The sequence below is a fragment of the Typopeltis vanoorti genome, chromosome 23 (assembly GCF_054136105.1).
Source record: "Typopeltis vanoorti isolate ZY-2024b chromosome 23, IOZ_Tvanoo_1.0, whole genome shotgun sequence".
NCBI classification, from domain to species: Eukaryota; Metazoa; Arthropoda; class Arachnida; order Uropygi; family Thelyphonidae; genus Typopeltis; species Typopeltis vanoorti.
Genome location: NC_143571.1, coordinates 51,268,453 through 51,295,031, shown reverse-complemented (window position 1 = coordinate 51,295,031; position 26,579 = coordinate 51,268,453). Strand labels below are relative to the sequence as shown.

At 38.2% G+C, this 26,579-nt stretch overlaps 1 protein-coding gene across 1 annotated transcript in view; it reads right to left on the bottom strand.

The window, feature by feature from the left end:
* Positions 1-8,296: 8,296 nt before the first annotated feature.
* LOC150093846 (ionotropic receptor 93a-like) overlaps positions 8,297-26,579 on the bottom strand; it is a 36,308-nt gene continuing 18,025 nt past the window's right edge. The window contains exons 7-9 of the mRNA XM_090412536.1: positions 21,472-21,707; positions 16,379-16,656; positions 8,297-8,516 (exon numbers count right to left, since the gene is read on the bottom strand). Coding sequence (XP_090268662.1) covers positions 8,297-8,516; positions 16,379-16,656; positions 21,472-21,707 — 734 coding nt within the window. The remainder of the gene's footprint in view (positions 8,517-16,378; positions 16,657-21,471; positions 21,708-26,579) is intronic.

Here is a 26,579-nt window from a genome sequence, read left to right as displayed (position 1 = left end):
TCCAAATCTCGAATTCTCTTCCTTTCACTCCACATCCGTATGATCATTCTTGCCTTGCCTCATCTTAACCAACTCTGCTTTCAAATCTTGCGCTCTCAATTTTATCCCCAATCATACATGCTTGTTCGACGTCAACGCCACCTCACCGTTAATTACACTTGTTTTTCAACTTACGTTACATTCGTATCGCTTTCGTCATTCTTAGTACAATCAATTGTTAAGTTCATCAGATCGCTTTATCAAAACTTTTTTCTCCAATTTTTTGCTGTTCTTTTACACTCACTCTTTGCTATCGGACGAGCACTCATTCTTCTAATGACATTCTCACTACTAACCAGTTACCAATATGTTAAATCTCAAGTCCCCATTCAGACCACACTTCGCACTCACCCTGTTTCCGTCTACCTTAAATATCCATAATTTATCTACATAATCGAACGAATACATATAGCACACCTCGCATTTCACAAAACAACTAAAATCAAAATTAAATTCTTGTAAAGATAAAGCTGCCGCCATCTTTCCTTCGCCGGTTACTGTAACCCGCTCTAAGTTTCACGATATTGCAAACAAGCCCAAACAGTGAAGGTGCCCAATTTCTGCCGTAACTCTTATTCATAAACACACTCATTTACAATTAATTAGTCAAACTTACTTGAAGCGGAGCGTTCTTTAAACAAACCTAGCGATTTCCCCTACATCAATCCTACAAAATCCTTTAACTTAAATTTTTCGTATATCCAAAATGTTTGCCTATCAATCGGCTCTTGCAATAGGCAAAACCCTCAATCTGTTCTCAGAGGGAGCATTCCACAGACCATTCGCCTCTGGATACTCTCCACTGCCTCATCCCCAAGAAATCCACTATACGCGACGTGAGCACAATCCAGATGTTGACGTGTCAAGCTTTATAAAGTGGAATAACTTCCTTATCTCTACTTGTTAGTGTGTTCTTCAATAATCAAGTAATCCCTTGAACATAACATGGCTTTGTTATGTTCCATCGAGTAGTTTTCGATTCCTAGTGATCCCATGAACATACACTCTCCATTCAGATCAGTCCCTGCCCATGTCTTTCAGAATTTTCTAATTCTGAAATTCAGAATTCTAACTCCATCCACCCATTTAATTCTTGGTTTTCTTCTTCTTCTGCTTCCATCAACTTTAGCAAGCATCATCATCTTCTCTAGACTGTCATTTGCTCGTGTAGTCCAAAGTATAACAATTTTTGCTTGATGATCATAGCCACTGGCTACTTTAGCAATAACCCCTCCAAACAACCCAGCTCTCTACTATTACACCCCCCCCAAATTCCTGGCTTCATCAATTTGGAGTATAGTTCCCTTATTATGGTACACAGCTTGTGTCATGAATTCCTTTTTCAAGAAAAAAAAAACAAAGTAGACATGGAAAAATTAGTGGAATTGACTTTATCCTCAGCAATAAGAAAAACGTCTTTCAAAACTGCTCTGTTGTAAACACCTTCAGCATTCGAAATGACCATCGTAGGGTATGGTAAAATTCAAATAAATTGCCAAAAAGAAAGAAAAATGTTTCGAAGATCAAAGCAAAACTTAGATGTACACAAACACAACGTTAAAAAAAAAAATATATATATATATATATACATATATTCCAACACGAACTAAGCAAGAACTAAGCAATAGATTTAAACATCTTATTATAGATGACAATGCTGATCTATCAGAAAGTAATGACGCTATTACCAAAAAATCTTTTACAACGCTCCCTTGAAATAGCTGGTACCACAGAACAGAAACAAGACGTTATCTCTGAAGAAACAAAACACTTAAGAAACGAAGAGAAATGAAATAATCAACTAATCTACAGAATAAAATTGAATACACGGAATTTTACAAAACATATTACAGAAGAAATGAAAAATTTCAATTGTAAATTCATACAACAAACAATTGAAAACAACCGTAGTCTCAAGAAAGCCAAACAGCAATTGATGAACAGCAACAAACAGATGGCTGCAGTCAATCTACAAGATGGGACCATCACCAGAGATATGTTATAGCAAAAAGAGTTGAAGAATTTTACTTAGTGTATCAGGATGATGAATAAGTGAAGGCAACTACGAAACAGCTGAAGTACCACAAATTCTACCAGAAGTTATGTGGAGCTTGCAAAATGGGAAAGCTGCAGGGGAGGATACAGTTATAACTGAACTTCTAAAAACAGGTGGAGAAATAATCTACAAACTCTTGGCAAAACTATTTACTTTATGCCTGAGGAAAAATGATGGACCAACAGCATGGAAGAAGGCTACCCTAATTCTGATATATAAAAAAGGCGAAGTAGAAGACTTGAAGGACTATCGACCTATCAGTCTACTATCGTTGGTTTACAAAACTCTTAGCTCATAAGCTTTATGCGACTCTAGACCTAGCACAACCAAAAGAACAGATGAACTTTAGTACAATGGACCATATTCAAGTTGTACAGCAGATTATTGAACGGTGTAATGAATATCAATTACCATTATATATCTTGGTTTTATTGACTACAAGAAAGCCTTTGATTCCCTTAAAACTTGTGCAATACTTAAAGCATTATGAAACCAACAAGTGGAGCAGCCATACATCACGACCATCAAATCAGCATACACCAATGCCACAGCAGCAATTCAATTCAATGGAAACATCTCTACTGTGGAAATACAGAGAGGTATAAGACAAGGTGATGACACAATATCTCCAAAATTATTCACAGTGGGTCAAGAAGAAATATTCAAACTTCTTGTTTGGAAAGGTCGGAAGCTATTTAAGCCATCTAGGCTTTGTGGATAACTTATTTTACTTCAACTGCGCATGAATTACAGACTGGTATCCATGAACTCCAAATTGCTAGCAAAACATCTGACCTAAAGAAGACTCAAGTCATGGTCAATTTAGTACTATGTCCAACCAAAAATAATAAAAATCAATAATGAGGAAATTATACAAGTAGATCATTACATATACTTAGGACAACAGATATCAATGGAACAAAATTAAAAGGCGCACAATGCTTGGGCGGAAAGCATTTGGAAAACTGTTTTCAATATTCAAAAGCCAACTATCATTATGCCTAAAGAGAAACGTTTTTAACCAATCTATTCTTTCTATATTGACATATGGCTGTGAAACATGGACACTGAATGCAAAGGAAATTCAAAAATTAAGAACAACAGAATTTAATATGGAAAGAAGTATGCTTGGTATCACAAAAGGAATACATGGATAAGAAATCAAACCGAAGTCCCAGACACATAGGAAGAGTGAAATATCTGAAGTGGCAATGAGCTGGGCATATTGCTCAAAGACAAGATCAACGATGGACAAAAGAAGTTCTGGACTGGATTCAATGAGAGTAAAAACGACCACGAGGCCGATCACAGTGGATTAATGATATCAGATTTGCAGGAGTGACATGGCAAAGGAGAGCAATGGACAGACAGTTTTGGAGTAATCCTGGAAAGGCCTTCATCAAGCAGTGGATCGATAATGGCTGATGATGTGATATATATATATGTATATATATATATATATATATATATATATATATATATATATATATATATACACACACACACACACACTCCATATACTACTATTTTGGTATTATCTGTCCATCAGCCACCCTTTTATGCATATCATCAGTTTCATATCCATCCCCAGAACTTTTACCACCACTCCTGAGACACTAATTGGCCTATAATTTGCTATCACAGACTTAGATTCTCCTTTATACAAAGGAATTATTTTGCCTGCCTTCCACTCTCTTTGGACTTCATCATAGCTGAGTTCTTAAATAGCCTAGTCAAAAACGTCACGGAGTTCCCTGCGCATTCTCTTAAAATGTAAGCTGATATCCCATTCAAACTCGCAGTTTGTATTTGCATTCATATTCTGCGATATCCTAAGTACCTCAAATTCGTCAACTTTCTTCTCACATCATTCCTGTAATATCTCTCATAATATCTTCACTTGAAAAATGATCACTCAGTAGCTTAACAAATTCTTCTGCCTCTGTTACCACCCTACCATCCGCACTCAATACAGTTATCTTTCTATAGTCATTCTTTCCCTACTTCCTGCATAACGGGAAAATAAAAACAAAAAAACTCGGATTTCCTTGTGCCTGTTTGTCAAATTTTTTCTCAATCTGATTTTACCTTCCTTACCATGCTGGTCGCCTTTCTCTTTATTTATATACCCTCCACAACTTTTTTTTTTTTTTTTTGTAGTTCATGTTTATCGATATTGTTCATCCATGTAACTCCTACCCAATTTACCCTCCTGACCTTTGTTATACACTGTGATATTGCTTCCTCCAGATATCCCTTAACTATCCCCAGGGCCTTACTTAGACTTTTCCCCATGCACTAGTGCTCAAGGACCAGCCCTGACTATCCCCCATACACTGTGAACATTCTTCCACTTGCAGATCTTTTGCCATGGTATTGCTTCAAAATGCCTCTTAAGTGATCATAATCACCAGGAGCAGCCCGTGCATAGGCACTGCAAAACTGCAGCACCTCCAATTTTCTCGATATATAAATATATTTATTAATTTATTTATATTTGCTTGTAATATTTAATTTTATCATCAACAATCCCATACAATTCTCTTATTTTGTATAAAAAATAATAAGAATCCATCTTGTAGCACTTAGGAGGACGAAGGACGCTAGCAGCACTGTGTTTACCAGTGTCGTATTGCTATGCGCGCAAGCATATGCACGTCGTAGTGAGATGCGAGCTATTAGCGTACTGCGGCACTGTCCATCGAGCAGTTCCACTGTTGTTTATATGCAGTTTGCGCCAGTAGTAGAGTGTTCGTAGTGCTTATCGTGTTTACACCATCTCTTTAAATATTTGGCAATTACAATTAAAGACATAACATTTGTTATAGTTTTTATTTTCGAACATTATTGGGATTATGATAATGGATTTTATTTTAAAGTAATTTTGAATTATACTAAACTGTATAATTTTATCGATAATCAACAATATATTTTCATGTTTAATTTTTTTTTAAATTTTTACCATAATTTTGATATTTTATCGAAATACGTATACACCGTACTTACAATGTGTATGTATATTTCGAAAGTTGCAGCACCCCCCCCCCCCCCCCACGATTTCAAACCACGAGTCGCCACTGATAATCACCTACCTTATCATTCAACATATACCCTTTAATGGGAATTTCCACGTTTTGCTACCTCCCAAGTCAAAACAACATGATAGATTTCCCCAGTTGTGGGCGAGTTTTTTCTGCAGAAGGCAACAGATTATTATTATTATTATTATTATTATTATTCCTGATACCTCCAAGGAGTCCGAAGACTCATCGCGGGAGGACATCTTCAACTGTCTCTACACCTTACCTCTACTACGAATCAACGCCATCTATCGCCCACCTCCAACACCACCACAACTAGTAATTTTTGTCTGTAAATTGCGTGTGTTCTGAATTATGAATATGAATTTGATTACTTAAGTATAAAGAGCTAATAAGCTTCATTTCGGCAATGAAAACATTACTTAAATTAAGGGGATATTAAATCCTACATAGTTTTAAAACCGAATAAGAAACTCAAAGATTGGAATCAGAGAGTATTGTACGTAGTACAATACCGGGCAATGTACTACGCACTAGGATCACTTGCATTGGCTAACGCTAGTGTCGCCGATACTTTATAGTTTACTATATTCGGCAAGAAACTCTCTGATTCCAATCTTTGAGTTTCTTATTCGGTTTTAAAACTATGTGGGATTTAATATCCCCTTAATTTAAGTAATGAATTTGATTGATACGTTTGTATGTGGCTATGAGTTTAAATTTTCTCATTTTTGCCACACATTCAGAGATATATTTAATACAGTATGACGCAAAAAAAAAGTACTGAATAACTACAACAATATATGTTATGGAGTAAATAGGTTTATTAACAAAGAAATATATGTTTACACAGAAGTACATCCAAAACTATTGATGGAATCATGGTCGAATAAAGCATTAAGGACGATAGATTACGTGCTTAAAATGGGTACCTAAAGAAAGCGCATGCGAAGGTTCTCTGTCATCTTCGGGAACAAGTTTGGGTCATCTGCTAGACATATCGTGTTATTTTATCCCTTAGTTAAAGGTTTGAAGGCTGGTCATGGTAGAATACCCATTGCTTCAAATACTCCAAACAAAGGCATCAAATGATGTCCGATCAGAACGTGAAGGGCATGAGAATTATGTGAACCTCGAAATGAGCCTCCTAGTGAAGTTTTCTGATAAATAGGCTCTAGAAGCACGTGATGTGTGACAAGTTGCTCCATCCTGTTGGAATACCCGAGCATGAAATGGAATGTTTTTTGCAGGACACATCCTTTGCAAATCCTGGGTGAACCGAACCAACACATTCTCGATATAGCGTCCTCTATTCCAGGTCACGGTTACACCACCACCACCCTCTTCAATGAAGTAGGGCCAATTACGCGATGGCCGGAAATCACGCCATGTGGTTACCTTCTCGCTGTGAAGAGGTTGCGCTTGGACAAATTCAAGTCTAAAGGAACCAGTAGTTTCTTGTGTTTACATGACTGCTGAGATGGAAATGCGCTTCGTCCGAGAACCAGACATTATGGGGGTGGAACAGATCTTCGTAGACATTGGTCAGCATGCATGCACAGTAGTCCTGCCGTCCAGTGTAATCCGTTGCTGTTAAACACTGACCCACCTGAATGACATAGAAAAAAGGCACCCAGCCCCTTAAGGATTCTCTGTAGTGACCGCCTCGGAGGGGCCGCACCAATCCGAGGGTACAAGAGGTGCACCGCACCCGGGCGGCAACATTGATAGGGCGACATTTTATGTAGCTAATATCTAATTTGGATTACATAAGGCAGTATTAGGAGTGACCGATAAAAGTTTAAACCCGGACGGCAAATACCCTTGGCGTGCCGCTGCGCCTCGATATCCCAAGTTTTACCTTTGTTCGACATTGACTGGGTTTCAGAGACTAACACTTGCTCCAGCACGCGTCCTTGATTTTCGTTTGTGTTAACAGTTCGTGGTCCACCGAATGCACTTTACATTGCGTCAGAGCGCTCCGTATGAACGAAAATATGCTCAACAATAAACGTCTTTTCTTCCAACGTTAACACCATTGCTACAACTAAATTTAATGGCGTAGACCCCCCACACGTGCTCTTCTATAAATGTAAAAACAGTCAAGCGGCATATCTCATAGCGCCTGTACTGAAGGGGGTATAGAAGTCCTGTGGGTCTCCTCTTGTCTAGGTTGTTGTATAGCAGAGTTATTTTCTGTGATATTGATTCAGTAGAGCAGTTATGTTGATAGTTTCTGTTTAAGAGAAAATTCATTCGAGAAAAATCTTGAGTGCTCCCGACGCTAGGTATTTAACGATGCCATATTTTTGAGATGGATGGTGGGCTGATATATTATGGATGTAATGACCTCAAAAAGTTGAGTTTAGGGACCACGAGATGACATTTGTTGACCCTTATGTCTTCACTAGCTGCAATTTAAAACTAGTCGCATTCCTCTGTCCGCTACTCTGATTAGCTAACGATGGCTTTTGCGTTTCAGGCTCCAAACGCCACAGCGAAAACGGCCTCTCTTACTACCTATGCGAATAAGAGGCATTGCTGGAAAATCTGTTTTTCTTAAAATAACTAGTAGAGCGCTAACTAACGTATAAGTATCCACTCAAGCAATGCGATCATCTGGTTATCTAGCTTAGTTCTTTAAGCAACTCTTACCGATGCTAGAATGACAGTTGAGTATAGTGATATTTAGCTCTATTTGTTTTAAAAAAAAATATTAAAAAATCAACTAACGCCTTTTATTCCTTAATAGGGAGTAGGCGAGGCCTTTATACCCTATCTAGCTTTTGCAGTTTCTTTTTTGAACTTTTTGGGCAGTTCAATCTCCACCGGTACCCAATCAGAGATAGCTGGCCCATGTCTATCACTAATTATAGCAGCCACAGATGAAGATGCTGTCAAACAAGTGCTGCCATCTCTTGGTACCTAACTCTAACAAGATGTCACTATCTAAAACAATGTGGATACTACGGTGGATTTTCTTGACTTTACGGGACGAAAAACCCGAGTTTGTGGGAGGAAAAACCCGCTTTTGTTTTTAAAAAAAAGCTTTAAAAATTCTTAGCTGAAAAGTTGATTTTTAAAGTTTAGTATTCATCCTCTTAAACTGGAAGAATTATGACTGAAAATTATGATGCAGTATATTGAAATTTCGCAGTCTTTATTTCAGAAAATTATGCCATAATAGTTCTCCACCAATTACACAAACTGAGAAAACATATCCAGCAAAGAGCAGATAAAAACAGCTCTTCAGATCTTCAAGAGTCAGTGGTCGTAATGTCTTAGTTATGGATTCTTTAGAGTAACCTTTTCTTTCTGCCTCTCTCATTATATCTTTAATCCATTTCTCTACAAGTCCATTTTCAACTGCGTGTGTTGTTCTGAAAACAGTAATATTACAGAAATGTATTATAAAGTTTTATACTTGGACAAAATGTAATGAAATATGCTGACTGACTAGAAATTCATTCAGTTAAATTTGGAGAAAGAGATACATACACATGACAGCGTAACTAGCGTATTTAATTATTACAAACTAGATTGATGCGTTTGAAATGTTTACAGCCTTCCATTATTTCAATCCGCTGGTTTCGCATTTTAATATTTTTTGATCATCTATTTATATTAACATATTACAAATACTAGACATTTAAGGAAATAAATTACATCAGGATATAATTGTCCTTATGTAATAAAGTATTTGTTTATTACGTAAGGATTTATTATATTATATAACATAAGGTTATATTATATAACATATTATATAACATAACATGTTTATTACATAAGGTTTATTACTTTGCAAGTAAAAGAAAAACTTTACACGGTAGAATGATTTTAAGGAACGCCGATGGTAGGGAAGTCACTGAATCAGTCGATATAGTGGAATTACTGAGTGAGCACTTTGCAAGAGTATATCATCCAGGTGGTGACATTGAAGGAATGAAGGAACCATTAGTTTATTTGGGAATTGGGGTGAATGAAGTGCAGGTGAATAGTCTCTTAGAGAACCTTAATGTGAATACAACTGTGGGATTGGATGGTATACCGGCACGAGTCTTACGTGAAGCGGCTAAAGAATTGTCAGTGCCTTTGACCATATTGTTTAATCTGAGTTTCGAGTCTGGTTTAGTCCCGAAGGGGTGGAAAGAGGGTAAAATAGTTCCACTGCATGAAGGAGGATCCAAGACTAATGTTGCAAATTACCGACCGATCAGCATATCAGGAGTCGTTGTCAAGGTCTTGGAGAAAGTAGTCAAGGGAAAAATACAGGAATGGATTGATGAAAATGAGATACTGTACGGGGGACAGCATGGCTTTGTGAAGGGTAGAACATGCCTCAGTAACTTGCTCAAGTTTTATAACAAGGTGACGGCTGAACTGCATAAGGGTAATGGGCTTACAGTGATACTGCTGGACCTGGCTAAGGCCTTTGACAGGATACCACATAGAATTCTGATCAGTAAACTGCAGCATATAGGGATGGATATAGGGTTGGTGAGATGGATAGGAGGGTGGTTCATGGAGAGATATCAGAGAGTAGTTTATTCAGGAGTAGAGTCTAAAAGACGGCCTGTGACTAGTGGTGTGCCACAGGGTTCTGTTCTTGGACCAGTGCTGTTTAATCTGTTCATTAACGATATAGGGAAGGGTCTAAGTGGGACAGTTCATTTGTTTGCTGATGATACAAATTTTGGTAGGGAAATAGTGAATGCACGTGATGTCAGAATTTTGCAGGATGATTTGGATAGATTGGAAGTCTGGGCTAAGGAGAATGGATGTCAATTTAATGTGACAAAATGTAAGGTTATGCATTTTGGGGTGAAAAGATTAGCAGCAGTATATCACATTGGTGGAACTGTACTCCAGGAGATTGATGAGGCCAGGGACTTGGGAGTGTTAGTGGATAGGGAGTTGAAGTTTAGGGGGCACATTGCAAAAGTAGCTAAATCAGCTCAACAAATCACTTGGATGCTGAAGAATACTTTGACGAGCAGAGATAAGCAAGTTATTGTTCCTCTGTATCGAGCCTTGATAAGATCCCATCTCGACTACTGTGCCCAGATCTGGTCACCTATGTTTCTTCTTGATGGGCAGGAGGTTGAGAGGATCCAGAGGCGAGTGATGAAGATGATAGCAGGTCTATGGAATGAACCTTATGAAAACAGGTTGAAGATTTGTGGGTTGCAGAAATTGATTGATAGCGGAAAAGGGGAGATATGATTGAGACATTCAAATTGCTGAAGGGTTTCTCTAGGATTAATTCAGATGATATTTTTGAGAACAGGACTGGTGGTGGTGGACAACTAGGAGACATCGATGGAAGCTGGGCAAGAGTGTGGTTAGTATGGGTGTTAGAGCTGGGTTTTCACTTTTAGAGTGGTGAATGAGTGGAATAAGCTGCCAGTCTATTGTGGGTGCGATGACAGTGAATGAGTTCAAGACAAAGTATGATAGATACTTTGAGAATGTCGTATAGTTCGATCTCTGGCATGGGCAAGCAGATTTTTCCTCCCGGAAACTCGGGTTTTTCGTCCTGTAAACTCAAGAAAATCGACCGTAGAACCCACATTATTTCAGACATTAAATATATATTGTGTTAGGGTTAGGGACCACGAGATGGAGGCACATTTGAGCTGTCTCTCTTCACTGAGTCCCGCTTAATTAGTGATAGCCTTGGGCCATCTATCTCCGACTGGTACCAGTGGAGATTGAACTGCCCACTCAGTCTCCAAAAGTTAGATAGGGCTAAATGGCCTCGCCTACTCCCGTATACGGGAATTAAAAGGCGTTAGCTGATTTTTTTTATAATAATAATAATAATAATAATAATAATTATAATAATAATAATAATAATAAGGATCAATGACAAAACTTTAACAGTTACTGATTTCGTCGTTTATCTTGCTTGCCTCATTCAACTTCACAATGCACCTCGTTTCAGTTGATAGCAAAGATGCAATGCTGTTCAGGGTCAGAATCACAGCATTATATCAAATTCCTGCTTCTGAGTGACGGTGAGTTAGCTGGAGTAATCAGTGGGCAGAAATGTTTCTTTCCAGAAACTAGCCTTTCCAATCTAGCAATAAAGCAAAACTGCCAAAAGAACACATGCAATTTACATACAGAGTATACTTATCCTAGATCAGGGCTGGCTGGAGGTTTTGCGGGGCTTCCAGAAAAAGTTATTAGTGGAGTTCGAAAAAATTTGCAAAAAAAAAAAAAAAAAAAAAGATTTTTTTTAATCGAAAAATCGTATAATTTCAAAAAAAAAATCAGCTAACGCCTTTTATTTCCATTATAGGGAAGAGGCGAGGCCGTTTTAGCCGTATCTAACTTTCGGAGACTGAGTGGGCAGTTCAATCTCCACTGACAGCCAATCAGAGATTAGCTAGCCCAAGGCTATCACTAATTAAACGGCACGCAGTAAAGAGACGGCTCAACAAGTTCTGCCATCTTGTGATCCCTAACTCTAACACAATATATTTAATGTGTGAAATAGTGTCGGTTCTACGGTCGATTTTCTTGAGTTTTACGAGAGGAAAAACCAGAGTTTCAGGGAGAAAAATCCCGCTTGCCCGTGCCAGAGATCAACTAACTCAGGAACCAGTCGAAAAAAGGCTTAGAAAAATTTCCTCTAGTCGCAGATTACAATCGAAACTAAGTCTTCCTTCGTGTGGTCAAGCGCTATGGTGTGCAAACGCCACACATCCACTGAGCTACACAGGAGATTTTAAAGAGAAAGGCAGCCACCCTCCCAAGTACTAACCAGGCTCAATGCTGCTTAACTTTGGTGATCAGTCGAGAACAGGTGTATTCAACAAAAGATGGCTGCTGGTCATCATATAATTTTATTAAATATAATTTGCAAACAATAAATACATATATGCTAAACTTTTTCCGATATCAATACATCTCTGAAATATCAAAAATTCTATTATCAAATTTTCATAGAAATGTGAAAGTTTGGGACCCCTCTCAGCACAGAGCCATGCTCTGAGGCCCGAAAAACCGATGTTTGAGTCGGCCCTGCCTATAATTATGGCTATCAAACCCAAGAATGAATGGAAGCTCATGGCGAAGGGCATGTATGAATTACTGATTGTGATGTGGTGATAATGATTCCATATACCAATGCACCACGGTATTCTTGTGTACGCACAATCTTTTAAAACAGTGGATAAATTGTGATAAGAAGTTTCCCCTTGGATAATTATTGTTTCCAAAATGCTACTTTCTGAAGGTTAGTTAACCTTTGGCACAGGCACGTGGGAATTTTTGTTCCAGAAATTCGTGCTTTTTATCGGCGACTCAGAAAACAATTCACACTGTTTCAGACAATAATGCGAGTTACGGATTAGGATAACGAGATGGTAGCAGTTGCCTGCTATACTTCGACCTTCCTACCTTTGAACTCATTGGTAACCGTGTGCTCAGCTGTCGACGATAGATGAGAGTGGAGAAGCATTTCCAAAAAGTGAATTAAGACTAAAAAAATTTCTCCCTACTTCATTTGGTGGTAAAAAGATATTAAGGGTATTCATTACTTTGAAAAGTAATTTTGTATGCAATGGCCTCTCCTACTCCTACAGAGAATAAAAGGCGTTGGTGGATTTGTTTTATTTTCTAAAAAACATTAATAGCTCTAAATACTTACTAAATTAATATATATAATCCAATACCGAGTAAGATTTTCAAAGTACTTTTAATATGTAAAAATTTCATGTAAAATGTCAGTTTTACATGAAATTTGTTTAACACTTTCATTGCCAAGCTGAAAATTGGAATTTCGTGTGGTGGCCAAATTTTTTTATTTTTTTGTTTAGTTAGCGACGTCCATGCGACAACGGGTGATCGGCCGTTTTGTGAGAACTCGCATCGCGTGATCGCGCGATATCGTTCATTGCCAAGTGAAAATTGGAATTTCGTGTGGTGGCCAACTTTTTTTTATTTCTTTATTTAGTTAGCGACGTTCACGTGATAACGCGTGATCGGCCGTTTGGTGATAACTCGCATCGCGCGATATCGCGTGTTTGGCAATGAACATGTTAAAGCAAACTTTTTTTTTTCATATTTAAAAAAAAAAATCTTTTATTTTCCATAGGGAGTAAGCAACTTAACTGATAATCAACTCCACCCTCAGCCATTACTGAAAAGTAGCCCAAGAATATTAGTGAACCCAAGGTATCCGAGATGGAGAGTATGACAGACAACTGTTGCCACCTACTGGTCCCTAAGACTATATTATTGTCTTCAAATAGTATGGGTTTTAAGGTAGATTTTTCTCGAGTATGGCGATTAAAAACCTGAGCTTCCAGTAGGAAAAATCATAATTGATTGTAACAAGGATCGATTAATTCGAACTTTGCCACGGTAATCGACTGAAAAAGATTTAGAAAAAGTTCTTGAAGTCGTCGACTTCGAACTAAAAAATAGTCATGGAGGCCTATTGCTATGGAAACAAACACCATTTCCACAGGCACTTAAAATTCATTTTAAGATAAAATAGACGTGTGTTTCGTTCGTATTAATATGTCACACATTTTGGCAAATGATGTCTTCTACTAGAATAAGCGGTAGGGTCGCAGATTCCCTTTCCACACAAAGCTTGTAGGATAATCACAAACATCCATGCCCATGGCGGGATTCGAACCGACGGTCACTTGGCTGGAGAGTGGACACGCTAACCATTCGGCAACCAGGCCGGCATTAATGTCTCGGATTAATAATTTGGGCATTTGACAGATATATTAGAGAGTTTGACGTAACGGATCTGTTTACCAATGTTTTATGGAAGAAATATTTCTACCAGAAGAGCTATTTCCAGCAGAACATCGATTTAAAAAAAAAAAGAAAAAATTGTCTGGATAGTTTTCTTCAAATTTAAGACTCTTCCTACCAACAGAAAGGTGTAGTGATGGAGAGAGTCAATTGTCTCCATTTAGCAAATATGTACGTCGAATCGTTTGAAAAGAAATAGAAAAGCTTTGAAAAACACTTTAGAAAAGTGCTAAAGAACAGCGATGATCTAAAACCTATCAGCAACATTTTACAAAAAAAAAAAAGTGTTGGACAAACTTGAACTATAAAATTACATTGAAAATGTCACTGAAACAACAAGTAATATTTTGAAACAGCACAATCGTGAAGCTGCTTTCCCACCTATCACAAAAATAGTCTCCATGATGTTTCGGTCGTCCAAATTAGAAACTTCATTTACCAATTAAGAGGCCAGGTGTTTATAAAAAAAATATTGCGCAGGTACCACCGTTACGTTGGACAAATGGTACGCTAGGAAGAAATTCCCATGAAAGAACACATCGAAGATAACAGAGAAAATTAACTCGAATCAGATCTGACTTTTCATCCTACAAACGAAGAACTTCATGCTATTTGACAATTCACGAGAATGCAGTTTATCGAATTTAAGGAAGCCGTTGAAATGAAAAGATGTCCAACAGAGTGTGTAATAAAAATGAAGGGCTTATCTTACACCAGCTGAGATCGGCCTACATAAAGGACCTAAGAGACTTGAAACTAGGTTATGGGAGGAAACCTAGTTATCGAATAAATAATAGCCTAGTTCAATAATGAAGAAGCACGTGTATGACATCTCAACACGACAGTTGCTATCACTTCATGACAATTCTATCAATGCCAATTTTATGTATTAAAAATCGCTCAGCTGCTATTTGTTTTCAGCTTACAAATATCTTTAATCCTAATGAAGTACGTCACAGTACGTAATAAATTAGAATAAAACAATATTTACAGCGTCATTTTTATTTGTTATTTATACCAGAAATAGTGTCATGAGCAATACGAACTACAGAAGCTTGATGTCAAGTACCAGTAAGTTAGGAGTGGTCTTCTAAAAGGCACACGGTATAAAAGCATTTTACCTTGACAATGCTCTTATTCCCTTTCCAGAATGAAAGGAGAGGTATTGATTAGCCTGGTCAGCCTTCCACAGTGAATCGCTTGATTCACTGTGGATTCCATGTAATATGAATCCAGTAATACACTCGATGGATGAAATATTACAGATATAGGTGATGGGAAGTTGACAGTGGCATCCCAAGCGTGAAACGCTGTGGGGTGCCACTCTCAACCTCCGATCACCGAATGCAGCAGGACTTTCCAACAGTGTTTCGCAATCGATGAACATGAGTAAATGTAGTGATCTTAGCGACTTTGATCGTGGACGCATTCTCGAAGCAAGACAGATGAATCATTCTATCACCTAAGTGATAAGAACCCTAGGGTTCTCGAGGGCAATCGCATCAAGGGCCTACCGCGATTACACCATCAATGGACAAGCAAGTGGCGGCCAACCACCAGTTATTGATGACTAGGGTCGACGTAGACTGTCCAAATTCATACACACTAATCGCGGGGCAACTGTGGCATAAATCACATCCAGTTTCAATGTCTGAGATCCAAGTAGCGTCAGCGAGCGAACGTAAGGCGTACCCTGCGTACCATGGGCTACGGGAGCCAACATCCTAATTGTGTACTGTTGACAGCTCTTCATCGGGCACTGCACCTCACCTAGTGTCGGGACTATCAAAACTGGATCTGTGCAGAGTGGATCAGAGTCGTGTGTGGTCTAATGAATCCCATTATCAATTGTACCGAGCTGACGGGAGGGTGTGGGTGTTGCATCGACAGCATGAGACCATGCCCTGTTGTGTCGGGTCGGCTCTGTTCAAGGAGGTGATGGTTTAGGGAACCTTCTCACGTGATACATTAGGCCCGTTAGTGTGTACGAAGAGGTCCTTAAACGCTGTGAGCTATCAGAATGTGCTGGCTGATCATCTACACACTTTCATGGCCTTCGCGCATTCTGCAGCCGATGATCTGTTTCGGAAGGACAATGTGCCGCCCCACCCGGCTGAAACCACCCAGGCATTGCTCGTGGAACACTGCTCAGAGTTTGGGACCATCCAGTATCTCCAAGGTCTCCGGATTTAAATTCGATCGAGTCTATCAGATGTATCACTCTACGGCATCCCAGAGAGGTGCAGTTATGGACAATACTGCAACAGGCATGGCTGAAATTACCGCTGATATCTGGTGGAATCAATGCATCGGAGAGAAGGACCGACACACTATTAGGTAGGTATCTCTAATATTTTGTCCCTTGAGTGTATTAACTACCAAAATGAATTTTAAGGTATTAAACTAAATTTCTGTTTATTAAGTGACGTATAAATAAGAAAAGGTGAATTCATTTACTTACATTTCATTGTACCATCTAAGTAGAGAACTTCCCCTAGGAAACATGGTAGCAACCAGAGCGCTGTAGAATATCTCTTCAGAAAAGTGAAAATTTGACCTTCCAAGCTCTACAACTGATGGAGAGATAACATAATACGCTCCAATGTAGCAACTGAGACCTTGTAAAACTCGATTGTAGCAGTGATCGTTGTAGCAGAAACTGGAGTCACTTAAACATGCTTCTCCAATAAAATGCACATCTTTGTTTTCAGATTGCTGGAAAATTACAAAATATGAAGACTTAAAATTTAAAATTTTAAAATTAAATAATGAATTATATCTAATTATTTCTCTATAATCGTTTTAGAATATGGTACTGTGGAAGAGTTAAGAGAGATAAAGAATTCTGCTTAATAGGACAAGCATGATGCTTTTTTTTCAGCATTTGGACCCCTCTGGTAAGCAAAGAAGAGATCGACAAGAAATATCATTTGCATATTAAAATTGACAATGGTTTAAAATCACTATTATTATTGTGATTTTAAATATCAGTACATGTAAGAGTTGTGTTTGAAAATAATAAGTCCCATTGCTTTAGGCTGCCGAGGGGGTGTGCTCCATGGTTTGAAACCCACTGATCTAGGGTGCGTTGAATGTTAGTTCAGTGATCTCTGTGATTAGCTCCTTTCCAACAGATGTTAAATTGATAGCTACTTACCTTCATCAGTATAACAGTAAAAATAATGGATAGCCTTGTCATATCTGATTTCACATCAAATGATCTGTCTTATGTCCTTGAATTTTAAATGATAGCTTACAACTTAAGTACAGGGTGATCAAAATTAAAGTATACCTGCTTAAGGCCTTGTGGTGCGCCACCCAATGATCCAAATGCTGCAAAACTTTGTAGAAATACATTATACATCATGCGAAAGCGATATCGGAGGGGAAAAAAAGTAATTTCTAAAACTCACCACCAGAGAGCGCTGTAGAATATACCCAAGGTAGATGTAGTAATTTTCCTGTGTATATAAGAAGGATAAAAGCGATACAAGCATAAATAACACATTTTTATTCCCTCTCTTCATACATTCACTGGCTGTACTGTTCAATGTGCTGCCCTTCCCGGTATGTCACAAACTGCATCCTTTGCATAGCGTATTCAACGGCAGAACGCAGTTGGTCGGGACTGATGTTGCACAAATGGTGTCTTTCAGTGCTCGTCGCAAGTTATTAGGATGATCCCGATAAACCCTGTCTTTGAGAAATCCTCAGAGCCAGAAGTCACAGAGAGAGGGGGGGTGGGTTGGTTAGGTGAACCAGGCGGCCACGTACAGCTGATCACTGGCATTCATGAAATGTTCTCGAAGAATCTCCTGTACGGATCGACTGATATATGTAAGGGAGATGCATTATGCATGAAAATGACTGCATCCATGCACAAGCGATGCTGTAGCTATGGAAGAACAAAACTGTTTATCATATCTCGATACCTCTCGGCAATAACTGAGCAGGTCAAGTACCCGACTGCCGAATGTCCTCAAAGAAGAATAGTCCAATGATAAACGAAGCTGTAAACCTACACCAGGCAGTAACTTTGGGTTAATGTAAAAGAATTTGTTGGATTGCATGTTCATTTTGCGTAGTCCATATCCGGCAATTGTGGGTATTCACAGCTTATTCAGGTGAAAATGAGCCTCATCTCCCATAAAATCATCCACGGCCACGCAGCGTCCAAATCCACTCTAGCAAGAAATGCTAAAGCGAATGTTAGTCGATTTTCAAAGCCCTGCAAGCGCAACTCCTGTAACATGGTTATCTTGAGTGGGTAGAAATGCAAAATATTCCATATAATTTTCCAGACACTTGTGTAAGGCACGTCCACGTGTCTCGATACAGCACGTGCACTGCAGGAACCAACGCTGTTATTCATGTCCTGCTCCATAACGATAGTAGCAACTTCATTAACTTGTGAAGTCACTAACATCAGTAACTCCCAATGATCCCGTTTCTTCAAAATGGCTTACATTCGTCGTAGAGCACCTAGAGATAGTGCACCTCGTCGACATTTGTTGATGGGACGAAATTCGAGGAGTGCAGCAACAGCATTGCAATTGTTTGGGTAGAACAGCTTCACGAACAAAGCACATTGGGGCAAGGTTAGTGCCATCACTGGTGAAGGCATGAACAACCAAAATGAAAGGGAAAATTCCGTGTTTTAAATCCTCCTGGGACCTGCCGGTTGTGTGATATGCAAATTCCATGCATCTGGTGTTTACAACGCCTCTGGTGGCGAATGTTGGAGCTTTTGTCTCAGATATATGATTTCCTCATGTCGCATAATGTATTCCTGCAAAATTTCGCTACATTTGGATCACTGAGTGGCTCTCCATAAGGCCTTAAACAGGGCTACTTTATTTTTGATTATCCTGGATATGCTCTATACGTTGGCCTGTATAGTGTTCCATGTACACCATATAACTAGGATTTTGAACAGATTTTCTTTTTCCTAGATCTACAGAACTTAAATAGAGATCGATATTCCGATGGTTTCTTATATATTAATTTTAAAATAAAAATCTAGTCTTAACAATACCTACTTAAGAAGAAGAACGCAGTATGTTTTTCCAAAGTTTCTGTTTCACAATTTTTCTTAACCTCTTCTTATGTACTCCTGCATAAATCTGGCCTGTACATATGGAAATTCCGTTATAATTTTCACAATATTTTATTTCTGTTTTTAAAGTAGGATACTATGAGAGTTGTACTGAGATTTTCCCAAATTCGACCTTCTGACCAGTTCTCTGAATTTTTCAGTGTAGTAGCCACTGGAAAACGGTTATACTTCTATATTTGATCTTTCATGATGAATATCGTTTATATTATTACTATTATTATTATTACAGCGTGATACCTTCAAGGAGTCAAGAACTCACTGCATGTGAGGGCACTCTACTCCACTACACACATCTCACCATCTCCTACTACTTAATTCACCAAATACACACAACGCTACCACTACCATCAGCACCATCTATCGCCAATCACTGTTATTATTCAAAGTAATTACTGCGGATATACATTCAACTGCAAGTGATTTTAAAGATTCTTCGTTTCTAGATGGGATTCGAATCTTTCTCTCAGGACATATGTTCACTTACATGCTCCGGGAAACTTTCGATATAATCTTATTTTTCGTGAATATCTTTTTAAAGTATTGAATCCGCTGGGAAGTTTTGACTTTCTCTATACTAGCAGGCAACTTCACAACCTGCTCTATTCCTGCCATCAAATCAATTCGGTAATCCTGAAAAGTAATATTTACAGTTTACCCCTAGAAGTAGCCTGTGTAGCTCAGTAGAAGTGGCGTTTGCATTCTACAGCGCTTGACCGCACGACGAAAGGCGTTCGAATCTAGTCGCCGACTAGAGGAACTTTTTCTAAGCCTTTTCTCGACCGGTTCCAGATTTAGTTGATCTCTCGCACGGGCTAGCGGGTTTTTCCTCCCGAAAACTCGGGTTTTTCGTCCCGTAAACTCAAGAAAATCGGGCGTCGGTCCCACACTATTTTCAGACATAAAATATATTGTGTTAGGGTTAGGGACCACTAGATGGCGGCACTTACTGGTCGCCTTCTTTACTGCGTGCCGATTAATTAGTGATAGCCTTGGGCAAGCTATCTCTGATTGGCTACCAGTGGAGATTGAACTGCCTACTCATTCAAAAGTTTCTAAAAATCGGCCTCTCCTACACTAACCTATACGGGAACAAAAAGGCGTTAGCTGTTACCTCTGGAAGCTTTCCAACTTTGATTTAAAAAAAATCAGCTAACACATTTTTATTCCCATACAGGGAGTAGGCGAGGCCGTTTTTAGCCCTATCTAACTTCTGGAGACCGAGTGGGAAGTTCAATCTCCACTGGTACCCAATCAGAGATAGCTGGCCCAAGGCCATCACTAATTAAGCAGCACGCAGTGAAGAGAATGGCTCAACAAATACCGCCATCTCGTGGTCCCTAACCCTAACACAGTAGGGTTAGGGACCACTACATTTAATGTCTGAAATAATGTGGGTTCTACGGTCGATTTTCTTGAGTTTACTGGACGAAAAACCTGAGTTTCAGAGGAAAAAACCCGCTTGTCCGTGCCAGAGATCGACTAACTCGGGAACCGGTCGAAAAAATGGCTTAGAAAAATTTCCTCTAATCACCGACTAGACTCGAAGCCAAGTCTTCCTTCGTGCGGTCAAGCGCCGTGGTATGCAAACGCCACATCCACTGATCTACAACTTTTGTTTTTTTTTCTTTATGGAAATTAGTTAATTAATTAACTTTGATATACTCCAAAAATAGATGATGCATCAGCTTGATGAACACTTACGAGAAAATCTGATTTTTGCATTGATAGGGCATTTCCCTACTATAGTGCATTAGTAGGATTAATGAACTTTCCTGGACAATTAATTGGTTGTGGAAGATCCAAAGTTATAAACTCTCCTGTTTCAATCTTTTTGATTCACGTTTATGTTGCTCTTCTGCCAAACAATCTGAAGGATTTTAAAGTCAGGATTCACCATTTTTTCCAAGTTGCAGAATGCATTGGTGGATATGAATTGCACAACTTGGAATCCATATCCAATTTGGGTGATGTGGATCTTAGGCGAATTCGCATATCGTTTACATATATGTGAATTCTTCAAAAAATTAATTGTACCGTTTCCAAAAATGTAACGTTGGTGTTTAAGTTTTGTTGAATCCCTTCGTAATTAATTTATATTTCTGTATCTACATTAATACATTAAAGCATAAAGTGTTCCAAGAAGAAACAGAAATTGGCTACATCACATTTTAGCTAACTCATTATTTAATGATCAGCACATTTTTATTCTTATTCCTTTATCTTAATTGCTCAAGATCTGTTTGTTAAGATAAAAATTTAGCTGTCCTACCTAAAATATAATACAGTAGTTTGTTGCACTTGAGTTTTTACGTATTCCACTATTTGAATCAATGGGATATCCACCACTAAATTCAGTTAGGAGTGAATGGTAGACACCATTGATTCGTAAATTTACTACACAGTTAATAATTTTAATATTTGCGAAACAGAGCACTCACCTGTAAAGCTACAACAATGTCTGTAGAAATATTATTTATTCCACAACTTATACGTCCACTCTTTAAGTTTTTGACCAATTGTTTCATTGTGTCTATGGGAGTTTCCTTCTCGGGATAGACCATTATAGATTTCAGTGTTCCTGTATACGCTGACAATATTACAACAATACATATCATCCACATTCCTATTGCAATTCTTTGCACATTTCGATGGTGACACAGACGAATATGTAGACCTATAATAATAATATAAATACATAAATTGACATTTGTACAAAAATACGTTGTAATTAACCACAGAGGCTAGAAAAATCTACAGGATAATTACATATGTTCATTACACTGTAACTAAAAGGAAGAGAGGAGGGAAAGGCATACAAACTTGACCAATTAAGCTAAGAAATTATCAAAGTGTCATTTACGAGAACTGATGTATCTCCAAGCTTATCCAGCGGATACTTTCGTTACTTTGTCGGTATAGAGGTAACATAGGACCAGAGACACATCATTTTGTTTAGAAAAGAATGTTAACTAGCTAGAAAAAAAAAGAAAGAAGAAATCTCTCTGGCTATTTTTCTTGTCTAATTTCACTATAAACCAGTTATTCAAAATGTTTTCAGAAGGTTTTCCAAACAGCTGGATGAACTTCATCTGGATAGGTTCTTAAATGCCATCCTTCAAGTATCACTGGTAGTGAGCTTAAAACTATCAATGAATTAAGGCTTTTAATGAAGAGATTATGGCAGAAAAGTGCGCTACCATTTTGTTTCTATTAACCTTAGCAGGAGTATATCCTGGCTGAAATAGCGTGAGTTCTATGGTCGATGTTTATCCTGTAAAGTTAAAAACGAACATTTATTTCCACGGGGAGGAAATCCCTAATTGCCTGCAGAAAAATCAACTAACTCGGAAACCCGCCAAGTAACACACTAAGAAAAGTTCCTCTAGTTGGTGATTAGAACTGAATCTAACACTCTTTCTTCTGGTAGTTTAGGGCTATGGAAGCAAACATCATTTACCACAGGGCTACATAGACACCTGCACACTAAAATTGAGAAAAATTAAATAAATTTAAATCCTCAAACGTCCTCCCCAGAAATAAAAGAAAATAGGCAGCGCTGTTTTTAGCTCAAAGAAACTTTAGAAAATCATTGAACAGCTGGCTCCATCCTTAGACACCAGAAACAGCCAATCCCATGATTACAATGATTTTTAGAGGTATCAAAGCAAAAGCGAGAGACTATAGTAGTAGCTAACGTCATCTGAAAGTGTTAGTTCTCTATTTCATTGTCAGGTTGTCAACTCCATGCAGTGGTGGCCTGTGCATAAGCACTGCGACACTGCAGCACCCCGAAGGAAAAAATGAAAAAATTAAATTTTGTTTGTGTCTGTAAATAATAACAATGCTTACAACATTATATAAATGCAATACAGCATGTTAAAGGTTACAGCTTATGTTTTGACATTGATTGAATAGTTAATAATTGGAATTGTTCGATTAACGCTTTAGATTACGAAACAAATGCACTGCGATCTAACGCCGATATTCGTTTGCTCTTGTCATTGCACGTTACGTCATTCCCGACTGTAACTGCTCAAACGGCAGTGTAATTTTAGTATGCTTACGTGCCTTATTTCTGTGAGATATGAAAAGTTAATTATTATCATTATTATTATTATTATTATTATAAAAACCTCCATGAGTCAAAGACTCATCGTGAGAGGTCCACTGTTATACACACAGTTTATCATACTGTGCCTTAAATATATTCACTGTCCCTGCACACACTACACTCTCGGGCAAAGCATTCCAATCACTCACCACTCCATGCAAAAAACCTGCTCCTCACTCCCTTGCTTACACCCTCCTTATACAGCTTCCAGGAATGACCTCTTGTTCTCCTGCTATCCTCACCCATTCTGTGCAAAACCTCCCCGACGTTAATCTGCAGAAATTGGTGGATAGAAATTGCTGTCCACCAATTTCTGCAAATTGCATTTTGTCAATCTGACTTCATACTCTACATTCCAGGGACCAGAAACCATCTTAGTCAATCGCCTCTGAACTTTTTCCAACGCAATTTCATCTTTTTGAAAACCAGGTGACCAGATCTGTGCACAGTAATCCATATGTGGCCTGGTCAAAGCCTTATACAAAGGAACCATAACATCCTTACTCCTACAAGTCAATGTCCTCCGCATCATTCCCATTATCCGCTGTGTTGTCTTCACTATTTTAGTAACATGTCCCCGAAATTTTAGGTCCTTGTCTACAATCACTCCCAGATCTCTCATTTCCTCTACCTCTTCCAAGATATTCTCACCGATTGTGTACTTTACATCCCATCTCTGCTTCCCAAATTTCAAAACCTTACACTTTGAAACATTGAATTGACATCTCCACTTATTTACCCATTCAGACAGTGTATTCAAGTCCTCTTGCAAAGCTACAGCATCCACACTACTCCTGATAGCTCTGCCCAACTTTGCATCATCTGCAAACAACTGCACATCACCATTCAGACCTCTCCAGATATCATTTACATACAAATTAAACAGCAATGGACCCAAAACAGACTATTGAGGTACAACACTAGTAACTTTCCTCTTCTGGGATATCGCTCCTCCATAGACAACTCGCTGATACCTATCAGACAACCAATCTCCAATCCAGTGAACCAATCTACTGTTCAGCCCCATCAAACAATTTATCAAACGCCTTTGCAAAATCTAAATATACCACGGTATATGCAATACCCTTATCCAACGTATTTGTCACTTTATTATAAAAAGTAAGCAGGTTGCTAAAGCGCGATTTTCCCTTAGTAAATCCATGCTGGCCGCCAAAGAGTATTTTTCTGTTTTCAACCCGATTCTGAACTTTATTCCTAACTAACTTCTCTAATACCTTGACCACAACTCCAGACACACAGACTGGTCTATAATTCAAAGCCTTACTCTTATCACCTCCCTTATGAATCGGAACAATTTTACCCTCTTTCCACTCTTTTGGAACTTGACCCAGTGAGAGACTCATGTTGAAAAGATACACAAAAGCTGTTGTTAACTCTCTGGCACATTCCCTCAAGACACGTGGTGAAATAGCATCAAGTCCCACAGCCTTATTTACATCAAGTCTATTCAATTCCTCATATAACTCCTGTTCAGTTACTAACAGTTCCTCCTCCTCCTCCTTTCCCGCTGCTTTCAAGTTCTGCATGATGCCACATTCACAAGAATGAAATACCTTTAGAAATTGCTCACTAAATATCTCAACTATATTCCTCCGCAGCGGTTATCATTCCTCCGTTTTCGCCAATCAATCCCATCCTACCATAATCATTCTTTCTTCTACTGGCGACATATCGAAAAAACTTCTTAGGGTTTTTTTTTGGCCGCTTTAGCTAACTGCTGCTCATACTGCATTTTTGCTACCCTTATCAAGCTAGTCACCTTCCTCGCCTGCTCTTTGTACTTCTCATGCAACTGGTTGTTATATATACTCATTTTGTGTTTCTTCCATAATACCTTCTTCTTCCAGATTGCATACCATATCTCTTGATTCATCCATTTTACACCCACTCTGTTTATCCTCTTCACCCTTGGAATACACTCTGATATTGCCTCCACCAAATAGTTCTTGAGTATGGCCCAAGCAGCATTGATATCCTTTCCATCCAGTTCCTCTTTCCAATTTATCATCGCAAGCTGTTTCCTGAGCTTTTACTAATTACCAGTCTTATAATTCCACATATATCCGTTTCTAACAGACGTCCTCGAATGACTGGTTACCCTGCACGTGATCACCTCGTGGTCACTCTCACCAACTGGTGGAAGATTTGACACCTTATTTATAATAACAACATCTGATGAGATGATCAAATCCAATACTCTTGATCCTCGTGTACCCTCCGTTACGTGCTGCCTAAGGTAATTATCTTTCAAAAACTCTAAATTGGTGCGTGTGTCTAGTGAACTATTTTTTGTAAATCTTATTTTATTTTGTTAAAATAACATATAATTATTTATTTATTATAGATACAAGGCTGAATTATGACGAGTGTCAATGTTGAAAATATGAAAAGAATTATATTTTTTCAATTATCGTTACACGAAACAAATGCACTGCGATATAAGGCCACTATTCGTTTGCTGTAGTTGCACGTTACGTCATTAGATACTCTTATCTTATGCCTGTAATCGTTATTTCTGTGAGATATGAAACGTTTATTATTGGCGTGTGTTCGTTGTGAACTATTTTTTTGTAAATCTTATTTTATTTTGTTAAAATAACATATAATTATTTATTTATTATAGATACAAGGCTGAATTATGACGAGTGTCACTGTTGAAAATAAGAAAATAATTACATACAAATCGGCCCTTCAGAACACACGCAATTTACAGACAAAAATTACTAGTTGTGGTGGTGTTGGAGGTGGGCGGTAGATGGCGTTGATTCGTAGTAGAGGTAAGTTGTAGAGACAGTTGAAGATGTCCTCCCGCGATGAGTCTTCGGACTCCTTGGAGGTATCAGGAATAATAAAAATAATAATAATAATAATATTTTTTCAATTATCGTTACACGAAACAAATGCACCACGATCTAACGCCGATATTCGTTTGCACTTGTCATTGCTATTGATTCGAAACTTTTATTATTAGTGTTTGTTCGTGGTGAGGATGGAATTTTTTTTTTTTTTTTTTTTTTTTGTTAAATAACGAAACCTGTGATGCGATCATAATTAAAAGAAACACACGTATTAACGTATCTTAGGACAAGATACTTAGGATGAAATATTAACAATTAAACAATTTTCACTGTGGTTAATACGTGTGTTTCTTTTAATTGGAATATTCTTAATAAAGCAATTTTTAATATGTACATTTATTTATTAATAAATTTGTTACTGATTAGAACATTTTTTTTTTTTTTTTTTTTTTTTTTTTGTATATGCAGCACCCCCACTTAAAATTTTCACCGGCCGCCACTGAGAGACATGGAATTCACAACCTGACAGTGTACCCGACTGAACCCAATGGTGATGCACCTGTTGGAGACTTCCCGATAATCCTACTGCGGGTTACTCTGTCAGATCGTTCCTGAA